General features: G+C 43.8%; 1 protein-coding gene across 1 annotated transcript; it reads left to right on the top strand.

Moving 5' to 3' along the window:
* Positions 1 to 224: 224 nt before the first annotated feature.
* On the top strand, positions 225 to 11,639 carry CHAMP1 (chromosome alignment maintaining phosphoprotein 1). The gene is made up of 2 exons (XM_082278170.1): positions 225 to 286; positions 8,017 to 11,639. Exon 2 carries the CDS (start codon positions 8,077 to 8,079, stop codon positions 10,912 to 10,914), a length of 2,838 nt encoding a protein of 945 aa, XP_082134296.1. The 5' UTR covers positions 225 to 286; positions 8,017 to 8,076; the 3' UTR covers positions 10,915 to 11,639.
* The last annotated feature ends 1,181 nt before the right edge of the window (positions 11,640 to 12,820 follow it).

Genomic DNA, 12,820 nt, shown 5'->3' with positions numbered 1-12,820 from the left:
CCTAGTTTGTGACTTTGCGGCTCTGTGTTTCTGGGATCCTGGAATTCTCTCCGCACTGGACAAACCCTCTGCGGGTTCCCAGACAAGGCCGGGCCCCCCTGTGCGGCAGCGCCCCCTGCCGGCGGGCGCGGAGGGCGGCGCGGTTCGGCCCCGCCCCCGTCCCCGCCGCCGCGGCCGCGGCACGTGACCCGGCCCCGCCTCCCGCCGCCGCCGCCGCCGCCATTGGCGGGGGGAGCCCGGCCCGGCCCCCCCGGCCCCGCGCCCGCCGTCCCGGAGGTGCCGAACGGTGAGTGCGGGCGCCGCGTCCCGCTCGCCCCCCGCTCCCGCCGGCCGGGCCCGGCGCGCTTCCCTCCCTCCCCCTGGGCATCGGGCCTGGGCCTTCCCCTTGTCCAGCCCCCGCCGCGCGGGGGGCGGCGGCGGCTGCCGGTGCCGGCGCGGGGGGAACAAAACCGACGGGGCCGCGCACGGGAGGGAAGAGGGAGAGGGGAGGCGACGAGGGAGAGCGCCCGGAGGGGCGGGATGAATGGGCGGGCGGCGTGGCCCCCGGCCCCGGGGGTGCGGCCCCGGGAGGGCCGGGCAGCGGCGAACCGGCGGCCCCGCGAAAGCCGAACCCGCAGGCACCCCCTCCCCGCTGGAAAGTTAAAGTGATGCCGGCGGAGCGAGGAGCAGGAGGAGCACGCCGCCGGTCTGCTGTCCTGGGATAGCGAGTTCGGCACGGGACGTGTCCCCGCCGGGACCGGGCCCTTCCCCGGTGACAGAAATAGCTGCCGGGAGTGGCTGCGTCGCACGTGGGAGCAGAGAAGCAGGTGCAGAACCACGGCTCACAACAGTTCTGGAGAGCGTGTCCTGTGAGGAGCGGCTGAGGGAGCTAGGGTTGTTTAGCTTGGAGAACAGGAGGCTCGGGGGGACCTTGTGACTCTCCACAACCACCTGAAAGGGGATTGTAGCTGAGTGGGGGTCGGCCTCTTCTCCCGGTTAACAAGTGACAGGACGAGAGGACATAATCTTAAATTGCACCAAGGGACGTTTAGATTGGACATTAGGAAGAATTTTTTCACTGTGGAGGTGATTAGACATTGGAATGGGCTGCCCAGGATGGTGTTGGAGTCACTGTCCCTAGAGGTGTTTAAGGAAAGACTGGACGTGGCACTGAGTGCCATGGTCTATTTGACAAGGTGGTGTTCAGTCATAGGTTGGAGTCGATGATCTCAGAGGTCTTTTCCAACCTCAATGATTCTATGAATTTTTTGCAAGTGAGGAATATAGAAACTTTGGATTTCTTATTTCTCTTCCATAATCTTCCCTTGGACCCCATATTCTTTCAGAGTAGTGTAAATGGAATTCTTAGCCTGTTATCACCAAGTTTCACAACCTTAATTCACAGTTCTTGACTAGACTGTAATGCTCTAGTGAGTCTAGTGGCACTTTGTTAGCTCAGGTACAGCACTGCAGTAGTAAGGTTTTTGAGACCGTTTTTGGAAGCCAGCTAAGTGGAATTGTGAACTTGGAGTTAGAAAGCTGTGTCAGCAGTACATGGAATTAATTTTTTCCATCTTGAATCAGTCAAAGGTACATTGATTTTACTCTGCAATGTAGACTGTTGTTAGATCTTGTATTGAGAACTAATGTTGTATAGACTTGTAATTCTCTTAACAAAGATTGAAATATTGCAAAATTGCTGCAGTTCTGGATGCTTTGTGTTTCTTAAGTCATGCGCGTCAGGTATTGTCGCTTTGTAGATCTCCTGTGACTTGAACCTTTCCTGGAAACGTGGAACTTCATAATACAGCATTTCCTACCTGGATCTGGTGCCTCCCATGTTTTCAGCATATCACAGTGTTTCAGTGGCTGGTTGGGTCCAAGTGTTTGTGCCTTGTGTAGCTGTGTAATTTTAAAGACCTGGTTCAGCAATTGTTGCTGATGGAACTTAGACTGGCTGGTAGCTGTGAGTTCAGATGTGAGGTTGTGGTCGGGTACCTGTGGACACTTCTGGGCTAGCAGAAGCATAGTGCTGCCTATCTTGTTCATGGTGCCTTGGAAGTGATGCCCTGACCTGCCTTCTGCATTGCGAAGTGTCTGCTCTGCCCCACTGTGGGATGTTTGTGTGCAGCTTCCTCTGGGAACTAAACTTCTCTTTGTCAGTCACAACACAGGGATGTAGCTTCAAGAGAAGCATCATGCTGCCATCAGACTGCCATTTACTTTTTGGCACTGCAAGAACATGTAACTTTTCCTTTTGCTTAAACACAGCAATAGTCTGGATCTGTTCCTGCTAGCAGAGGCAATGATCCTGCTGCATCTAGCTTACCCAGCTTTCTTGTGCTGGGAACAAACCCAGCTTTCTTGTGCTGGAAACGTTGACCCTCTTCACTGACAGAGATTATGACTGAACTGTTTGCTTGCAAGAAACTTCCAAGGCTGATGAGAATAAACAGTAATCCTTCCTGTGCACGGAATCCTATGTGTGGTTGTAGGGCACTGCAGAAAATCACAGGGCTTTCTTCTGGAGCACTTTCCCAGCTGTGTTGGTGTCATTGAAGTATGTTGTGTGTCCTCTATCTGCTTGTGTCTCACCAGGATTGATTATCGAGAGGAAAATAGTTAGAGATTCTTCTGCCACTGGCGGTCTGATTTTGAGCAATGATATGGCCGACTACTTGTTGCTATGCTCTGAATTCTTCATGTAATGTTAAAATTACATAAATTTTCTGTGCTCACAGACAGATCTTTAGCTTTGAGCCCTTTGTTGCTTCCCTCGGACAGTCACAGCTTATCTTCTGTAGAGGAAAAATGCAAGTATATATTAAATGTCGCAAAGCTAAGTGTAGAATGTGTTTATTAGAAATTACCAGTAATGATTGGAAGACTTGTAGCTATGAAATTGGAATGGAGTTGAGAAGTGGAGACATTTTGGTTTCTGCCAGAGTCATGTTGTGCCATCCCCTTCATGGATTCCTTCTTATATGTAGGTATCTCTTCTGCATTTTTCCACTCTTCTTCCACTGAGAAGTTTTTGAGAGGCTGTAGAAAGTATGGCTTAATCTTTAGTGGGATCGTCATGGAAGATGGGATGTGGAATCCGGGAACTGTCTCTGACATGCCTGGAAAGACATCAGGAGGTCTCTTCTCTCTTGTGCATTAGCTTAGGATGCTCCTATTGCTCAGTTTAACATGAGCTCAACAGAGATTTGTGATGCTGTTTGACTCCACTTTGTGGCTGCCTTGCAATACGCATAACCAACTTTTGGTTGAATTTGTGGTTGTCTCGCTGCCTCTTACTTCCTGGATACTTCTTCTTTCTGCCAAATCATGACTTTAGTCTCTTGGGTGCTGAGAATCAAGCAAGAAAAGCAGCGATGGTTGTTCATCTCTCAGTTAGATACATTCCCTCGTTACCAATCCTTTCCCCATGCTGTTTTTCTGTTCTTCCTGTGGTAGAGGAGATTATGGCCAGAACTGCAATGTGGGGGACAGGAACTGGTGTAAGGATCTTCAGCATCTCTGGAGAGAGGAGAGAGCTGGTGGTAGGAACCTCTATATGTAGGTTCTAAACATGTGTGAAAGAAGAGGGGTTGGAAGAGGTGGCTGATAGAGCAGCAGTAGGGACTGGTGGTCCCACTGCTGAGATTTGTGTCTCTTCAGGCAGCTTTTAACCTAAGTGATGGACATTGATCTGTGTCACTTCAAGTCAGCTAAGACCTGAGTTGGTGCTGATGCTGTTACTGTGCTTGATACCTGAGGATACGGCGAGCTTTTAGACAGAAGCACTTACCTGTTCAGGTAGATTTCAGTGGGAAATGTCATGTCTTAGGAAGACTCTGAATGAGTCTTGGCTGCCTTAAGTTAAAATTTAGTATTGCAAGCTCCAGAATCTTAGTTGAATCACAGTACCTTGTCTTGAAGGCAGGATGTGGACGCAGGACAAGCATAAATGCTGGGCTTCAGGCTTCTGCTTCGGTTGTAATGTGTTCTCAGAACAGATAATTAGTTCGATTTGGCTGCATCTGTATTTGTTTTCTCAGTGTTGCAGCCATGGAAAGTGAGAAAAGTAGGAGGGAATGCAGAAAGAGCAATTAAGGAATGTGTTGTGCTTTGTAGTGTTACAGTGGTATGCAGCACAGCCTCAGTTATAGCCACTGCTGCACTGCACATCCTGTTAACTGGGAGTTTGAATAGGGGCAATGCTCAAGTGTCCTTTTTACAAAACAGTTATGGCCTGGCAGAGTGTTCAACCAAACAAAGTGGCCTGGGGCCTGCACAGCAGTTATTTGTACTTGCAGAGGTGGCAGCTCCTTTGTTCTCCTAGGAGTATTCAAGAAGCCTTGAGAGATACTCTAGTGGCCATCTCCCCTCTGCTTTGTTTCATGGAGAAGCTGTTGCTCATGACAATTTGATCTTCACCCTGAAATTCATACTTTTCGTCAAAGAGCTTCAGAGGAATAGAATGATACTGGGATTTAGTACTTGATCCAGTTCTCTGCAGTGCACATGGAGCACCCTGACAGATTTATCACAGCAGTTCTTTTCCTGACCCTTTTCAAGGGATTGAGTTGGAGCAGCACAGAGCTAGTTCCCTTTAATGTCTGTAATAATGCATTTACACAGAGGGAGCGTGGTCTGTCTCTCTTAGCGTTGCCAAAAAGATGCTGCTGAGCACAGATTATATCACAGTTCATGCAGGACCCATCACAGTTCATGCAGGGCTGAAGCTGTGGAGACCTGATTACTGGGCATATGGATTTTAGGCTGGCTGGGTCTGCTGGTGTGGGACTCTATAAGAAACAGTGACGTTGTTCCTTGCACTTTCACCCAACTAGGCAAGGCAGGATCCAGTGCAGAACAAGTTTTGATGCGGGAGATGATGGCAAAGAACAGTGTGATGCAAGTTTATCTGTGTGATAAACCTGAGTGTATAGGAGGGCAGCAACCAGAGCCATGTAGAGGCAGTGGTATTGGAGCTCAATATGAGAAGGAATCTGGAGGGCTTGACAGGAAAATCTTTCAAACTAGCTGTTTAGATCTGTGTTAAGCGAACCAGCAACGTCTCAGAGTTTATTCCTTCAGAAATGTCTCAACAAATTTAAATTGACAACATGACTGGTTTAAGTTTGTTACTGATCTCACAGTAGCTATTTTAAAACTAGGTTTACTGTTCCATGGACTCAAGGTGCTGGACTAACAAAGAGTTGTCTTGCCTCAATTAAGTAGAGATTTCAGCAGAAGAGGCAGTTGCTTCAGTGACTGCCAGATACAGTGGGTTGAGATACAAAACTAAAAATGGTGAGTGAAGGCAACGTGAGAGAAAGTACCCTCAGCTCTTCAATGTTATTTCTTATGCTAAAGGCTTGAATATCCAGACTTTTGGATGTCTGGACTGTGCCTGTAACTTCTTTGGTTCCAAAATGATCTCATGGTCAACAAAGCTTAGCAGCAACTTGGACAATTTGTGGAAGGGAGGCACTGACTTTTTCTAACTGTTGTATTTGGAGAGAAAGTGGAAATTTTCATCATAAAGTAAGGTAGAACTGAATAAAAGAAGAGGATGGGAGGTGGGGTGAAGTGTAGTTCAGTGAATAACAAAAAACTGCAGCAAAGGCAACAGGGACATGCGAAAGGCAGGGAAATTCTGAAGAGGATAGAAAAGGTTGTCTGGTAAACTTTGTTATAAACTGTGATAAATTTAAATTGGAAAAGCCTTTTTTGGTTTTCTAGTGAAAAGAATATGGATAATTCAGGATTACAACCAATTTTGGAATTGACAAATTCCCTTTCAAGTCTAAAAATGTGATTACTTGCAGTATGTCTTTATTGTCCTAATTATGTTCTGCTGTGATATGACAAAAAACAACAAAGCCTTTTTATTTAGCTCATATCAGCAATTCAGAAATTTTTGCTTTCAAATTGAAATCTTCCCTTCCTCCCATTGTCCCGAGTCCTGCAAACAAAACATGCACTGTAATTCGTAAAGATTTGAAGGTCTTTTGGAGTATTAAGACATGATGTACTATGGGTTTTTACAATTGGCAAGTTATTTGCTGTTGCAGAGATACAGACTGCTAAGCACTGCTGCCATCTTTCTGTTTTATTTTCATCTTTTACATGCATTAAAAAATTGTTATGTTGGGAAGTGTTTTGTGGTCAAAACTGAATGTGGTGTGGACTACAATTTGGGGTGTCTTTTGTATGGATGCCAGCAGTGGTGGGAAACTGCAGCTTATACCCCAAAGGTCCTTCCACTTCAGTGTTCGTAGAGCAGAGTAATTACTTCTCATTTGTAGCTAGACTGTGGTTGGATGCTATTCATTTGCCTCATGGTTGTAAAGCAGGATCCTTCTTAAAGCTCCACCTGTGGTCCCACCACGCTTCCCAACTGGAAATCTACCTGCTCCTGTGACTTAATGTGAAGTGTGTATGCACAGTGCACGCAAAGGAGTTGTTCCATAAGCAGCTGAGCTAGTGAAACTCTATTAAGGATTTGTGCCCTCTTGCTCCTCAGCCAATCCTTCTTTCCTGGTTTTTTGTTGTATCCATCTCATCCTTTAGCAGCACTGCTAATTTGCTTTCACTCTGTCTCTGCCCCAAACCCAAAGCAGCTCACTGCTGTAGTATTTTTAATTCCTTCCCCTTTTCCTTAATTACAAGCTGAATCAGACACTGCTTGCTCTGAAAGTTTCAAGCCTATTTGTGTAGAGGCTAAACAGAAGCAGGCACTGCTAAGTGACATATTCTGCCTCAGTGGAGGCATTGCTTGCATTCTCTGGTTCCTGATTTTCATGAAAGGTGTTGAAATGCAAAGTAAGGCTGGATTGCTTTGTCCGGTTTGATTGGCATTGACTGTAGGGCAATGTGTTTGTGTAAGCCTCATTTCCATAAGAAACCAGGGTAAAAATGCTTTAGGAATAAATTAAGAAAACTTGCTTTGAATGCATATTTTTAGACTTGTTAGTTTAATATATATTTAGACAGGTAAATTAATGTTAAAATGAAACAACAATTTTGAGTGTTTTGAAGCAGTGTGTTTTACAAGACCCCCAAAATTAGGTTGATATCTTAGCATGATTAATCATGTAACAACTGTTTTAATTTCAACCTACAAGAAAAAAGTGTGTGCATTTCACTTGAATGTCCTTTTTACCTTCCATTTTTATGACAATATAACTTGCAGAATATGACTAGACTTGGTTTTCTGCTTATTGTAGTAGCTAATCTGGGTAAATTCTGTTGGTAATAGTGGAATCCAGCCAAATAATTTAAAACTATTTGCATTTTGAGGGGTTTTTGTTCAGTTTTTGGGGTACTTTTTTGTTTGTTTTTCTTAAATAGTATTTTTATTGTTATTGGGGCAGCACATGAAGTAATGGAACAGGAAAAGTCCTTTTCATAATAGATAAAGCTTTTATGATCAGCATATTTTTTTTCCATGTAATTAGTGAAAGGATGTCAGTATTTGACAGATGAAAATAGGGCCTAGGTTTTAGGCTGCTGTTTTTGCTGTTTTCTTGATGTTTTTTTTTTTTGGTCTTTGTCAAAAACTGCTGATTTGTTTTGAAATTGAATGATGGAGATGCATTTTTGACATGTCTTTATCTCAGTGGCAGTGTTTCAAAGTACTTTTTGTTTTCAGTTTACGTGTATAATGTCAATAAAAGCACATCAAATATGGGAAGAGAAGACAATGGAGAAAGCAAGTCACATTTATCAAATGAAATTCAAACTTTGCTCTTCATCACCTGGGTTCTTTTTGTATCATTTGCTTCCAGTTTTTTTACATATGTAGGAAGGCCTATTGTTAAATATAAACTTTGTTTTTTCAAGTTTTACTGATATAAAATGACTTTCAGAAGTTGGAGACACCTATGTTTGGATTTCTCTATGAAGGAGTCAGTACCTGTGCAAAAGTTACTCTTTCTAAAAAGGGGGCGGTGGGTGGGGAAAAGCCCATGCAGTTATTTAGGAATGACAGAGTTGAAATTAACATGGACAGATAACTATACAGATCTTTTTCCTTTATTGCAGGAACTGAAAATTAATCTTTAAAAGGTGCAGTGCTGTGAAACTGTTACTGCCCGTAGAAAAATGGACATGTTGCAGATACTACGTAAAACCACAGAGCGCTTGGAGTGTGACTACTGCAGCTTCAGAGGAACTGACTATGAAAACATACAAATTCATATGGGTACTGTTCACCCAGAGTATTGTGATGAAATGGATGCTGCTGGTTTGGGTAAACTTATATTTTATCAAAAAAGTGCAAAACTGTTTCACTGCCATAAATGTTTCTTTACCAGCAAGATGTATTGCAACGTATATTACCACATCAAAGCACAGCATGCAGCACCTGAGAAGTGGAATGAAGAGCGGAAAGAGCAACAGGTTGAAGGAGATTCAGATTCATCCAAAAAAAGTGTCACGTTGGAGCCACAGAAACCTACCCTTTCCCCTGAGTCACGCAAACCTGACCTTTCTCCTGAACTCCCCAAATCTGAACCTGTTGTTTCCCCCAAGCTTCAGAAATCTTCTGTGTCTCCAGAGCCCCAGAAGTCTGCTCAGGTGACTTCATCAGAGCCAGAGAAGTCAGTCCAGACTGTGTCCCCAGATCCAGAAAAGTCAGCCCAGGCCATGTCTCCCGATCCAGAGAAGTTAGCCTCAGCTGTGTCCCCTGACCCACAGAAGCCATCTCCTGCTGTGTCCCCTGACCCACAGAAGCCATCTCCTGCTGTGTCCCCTGACCCACAGAAGCCGTCTCCTGCTGTGTCCCCCGACCCACAGAAGCCAGCCCCAGCCGTGTCTCCAGAGCCCCGGCGGCACTCCCCAGCAACGTCTCCAGAGCCCCGGCGGCATTCCCCTGCCGTATCACCAGAGCCCCGGCGCCATTCTCCCGCTGTGTCTCCAGAGCCCCGCAGATACTCCCCAGCTGTGTCACCAGAGCCAAAGAAACCTGCTCCGGCAGTATCCCCCGAACCACGGAGGTATGCCCCAGCTGGATCTCCTGAGCCACGAAGGCATCCCTCTCAAATGCGCAGGCCCGCTTCCGCTTCTTCTCCTGAAACCCGGAGGCCTGCTTCTGCAGTTTCTCCAGAGTCGTGGAGACCTGCTCCAACTGTTTCCCCTGAGCCCTGGAGGTCTTCACCTCACGAGGTGCAGAAGTCTTCTGCAGTTTCTCCCTGGGCTTCAAAGCCTGCCATGTCGGTGTCTGTAGAATCCCGGAGGTCTGCCCCTGAGTCCCGAAGGCCTGGTTCAGTTGTGTTGCCAGAACCTAGGAGGCTTGTTTCTGATTCATGTAAGTCTACGTCCTTTTCTGAATCCCAGAAGTCTACTCTTGTTTCTTCTGAGCCCTGGAAACCTATCTCATCTGTTTACCCTGAAGGCTGGAAACCTGTTCTGTCCCCTGACACATGGAAACATTCTCCCCCTGTTTCTCCTGAGCTTCGAAAGTCTAGTCACACTGTTTCCTCTGACTCTTGGAAGCCTTCTTTCTTTCCTGAGGTCCGTAAGCCTGGTGTTTCAGTATCTCCTGAATCTTGGAAACTCTCTGAGTCACGGAAATCTATGTATTTTTCTGAAACTCAGAAATCCACCTCTGCTGCTTCGTCTGAGATTCAGAAACGGGCTCATTTCCCAGAACCTCGGAAAAGAGTGTTGTTCCCAGAGACTCGTAAATCTAATCCTACTGCTTCTACTGATGTCCAGAAACGTGCTGTCTTTTCTGAGCCCCAGAATCAGACGTCTACTTCTGCTGTTTCTACTGAAGGTCAAAAACAAGCCCTGTGTTCTGAAGCCCAGAAATCCGCTCTCGTTTCTTCTGAAGTCCAGAAGCATGCCCTATTTTCTGAAGCCCAAAAACTCACTTCCATTTCCTCTGAAGTTCAGGAGTCTACTGGCTTTCTAGAGTCTCAGAAATCCACATCTCCTGAAGTTCAGAAACATGGCCTCTTTACTGAGTCTCAGAAACCTACTCCTGTTTCTCCTGAGACACTCAAGCAAGCTGTTTTCACAGACTGCCAGAAATCTGCTGTTTCCCCTGATGTTCAAAAGCATGCTGTATTTTCTGAGATGCAGAAGCCTGCTGCTACTCTATCCTCTGATGTCCAGAGACATGCTGAAACTACTTCACCTTCTGAAATCCAGAAGAACATCCTGTTTTCCGAGCCTCACAAGTCTGCATCGGGCTTTTTCTCCGAGCCCCAAACACCCAGTGAGTCTGGTGAGAGTGACTTTCTCTCGCACAATTTAGATGATCAGAAACCACTGGATGATTTATTCTCACAGGATGAACAATCAATATTAGCCAAAGAATCACCTGAACACATGTTATATTCATGCCCAAAAAAGAAGCCCAAGAAGGATAACCAGGAGAACTCAGATTCTGAACTAAATAGCAGTGAGTGTGGAAAAACAGAGGTGGACTCAATGGAGATAAAGGAACAAGAATCCAACAGTGACCAAGAGCAGTATGATATGGAGTCATCTGATTACAGCAAAGAGAGCAAAATGGATGCAACTACTCCCACGCAGCCACAGTGTGTGCTTCAGTTTACTGAAGAGAAAGAGGCTTTCATCTCTGAGGAAGAAATAGCAAAATACATGAAGCGTGGCAAGGGAAAGTATTACTGCAAAATTTGTTGCTGTCGTGCAATGAAGAAAGGTGCTGTCTTGCACCATTTAGTTAACAAGCATAATGTTCAAAGCCCATACAAATGTAAAATATGTGGCAAAGCTTTTCTCTTGGAGTCTCTTCTTAAAAATCATGTTGCTGCTCATGGTCAAAGTTTGTTGAAGTGTCCCCGTTGTAATTTTGAATCAAATTTTCCCCGAGGCTTTAAGAAACATTTAACCCATTGCCAAAGCCGTCATAGTGATGATACACCTAAAAAACACTTAGACAGCCTTGAACCACTTGAAGAACAAATTTAATGTTTTTTTTTCCTTGTGCTAGAGAAGCTGAATTTACAAAGTGTTCAAAAGTGTTACTGTATGTTAACCGAGTAGTTTAGCTGATCTGACAAGTCAGAAGATGCATGGTTTATTGTACTATGTTTAACTTGTCTTATAGCTGTATTACTGAAAAGATTTACTTTTGAAAGTAATTTTAAATGCGTGTTCATGTCTTTGTATTACCCATCAGTAGAGTCATATTTTATTTTTCAGATGTACTATGTTTTTGAAACCAAAATGGATACAAATTAGTTTTGTAAAGATTTGTAAAACATATAGGCAATTAAGGACTGGAGTGGCAAGCAATCCATATTTTCCTGTGAAGACAACTTCTTTTTTCACATTTGTTAAATGTTGTATTTTTAAAAATGTTTTTATCAAGTTCTCAAATCAAAATTCTCACTAAATTGAATGTGAATGAGCCAGAATATGAGAAACTACCAATATTCCTGGAGCAATTCTGCCCTGAGGTTGTAATTGAGTGTATAGACATTTGCTGGAAATTTATTGCACTCAGTTCTCTGACTTGTCTCAGATTTAGAAGCATCAAGGTACTTATTTTGTGATTCTGTATTTTGGCCATGTTTTAATCATGTACTAATATACATTAAATTGATAGATTAACGTCAGACTATGTATAGCTCAACACTTTCTCTTGATGATTCAGATGTTTGTAATGTCAAGACAACCCCTGAATTTCCTGTATTTGGTGAAATGTTATGCTTTAATGTTTTAACAATAAAAAGAACCCAACCTGGTGTTGGCCATATTTTTTTGTTGCTGTTCACATCAAGAATGGAACTTTTCATGTTCAACATAATGTCTTTTAAGTGTCTTTGGCAACAAGAGATACAAAATTACCCAGGAGGTCTGCTTTGAATGCTTCAACATCCCAATCATCGGCCTCAGTCATCACTAAGGAAGGTTAGTCTAAATTTCCTGTCTCTAAGAAAAGTGTATGATGTAAATGTCAGATGTAAATGAAGGAAAACAGGAATTTATGCACTGTTATTTAGGATGCTGGCCTTTGTGTGATTTGAGTATTATATGTTAAAAACACGCAAGTACTTTATAATTCAGAAGGAATATAGATTTTAAGTGGAGGCAGGCCAAGGAAGGAGAAATTCCTCTCCAGCTGAATTATGCCTAGACAAGCTGTTTTAAATATGGGCTTAGGATATGAAGATGTTAGTGTTTAATAATAATAAAGTCTCCAAGTAAGCTCCAACCAAAGAGCTTCAGATTGGTTGGATTGAAGCCTGTACTTTTATCTCTCCTGTCTTCCAAGAGGATTTCTGGAAGGAAGGGCAAATGTATTTAAAGCTCTACACTCAGGTGACTTCTCAGTGCTGTTTATTAAGTGAAGGAGTTAACTTACTGCCATGTCTATATGAATAATTCAAATGCATTCTGTGACTTACTATGTATGTCCTATGGCTGCAGTTCAGTGTACAAAGAGTGGAGTTAACTAAAATCCAGTAAAAGTGATTCATTCAGGACAGCACAGAATCATACAGTCATTCTTTACTTCCCAAGGGTTAGAAAATACTATTTCTTGCAATGGCAAATAATATGTATTAACGGAAGTCAGCATAGTGGAATAATGTCCCAACTTTGCAGCATGTCTTCAATATATACTTGGGTATAATACTCACAATATTCAACTTTCAGATTATCTAATTTTTAAAGGCTGTTACATTAATAGATCGTACATATGATTGAGAAAATGCTTCTGTATGAGCTTCTGGCAGTTCCTTTTGTAAGATCCTTATCCTTGGAGAGGAATTTCTTCTGTGTACTCTTGGAAGGACACTGGTTTCAGTCCATTTTGTGAAGAATGCTTGAGGGAAAGTACAAATGGAAACAATAGAGGAACACCAGAGGA

Source organism: Coloeus monedula, assembly GCF_965178545.1.
Source record: "Coloeus monedula genome assembly, chromosome: 3".
NCBI lineage: Eukaryota > Metazoa > Chordata > Aves > Passeriformes > Corvidae > Coloeus > Coloeus monedula.
Note: the sequence above shows the minus strand (reverse complement) of the source record. Positions and strands in the feature narration are given on the sequence as shown.

Excerpts from the sequence above, each read along its gene's own strand:
- CHAMP1 (XM_082278170.1), top strand. The coding sequence starts at position 8,077 with ATGGACATGTTGCAGATACTACGTAAAACCACAGAGCGCTTGGAGTGT.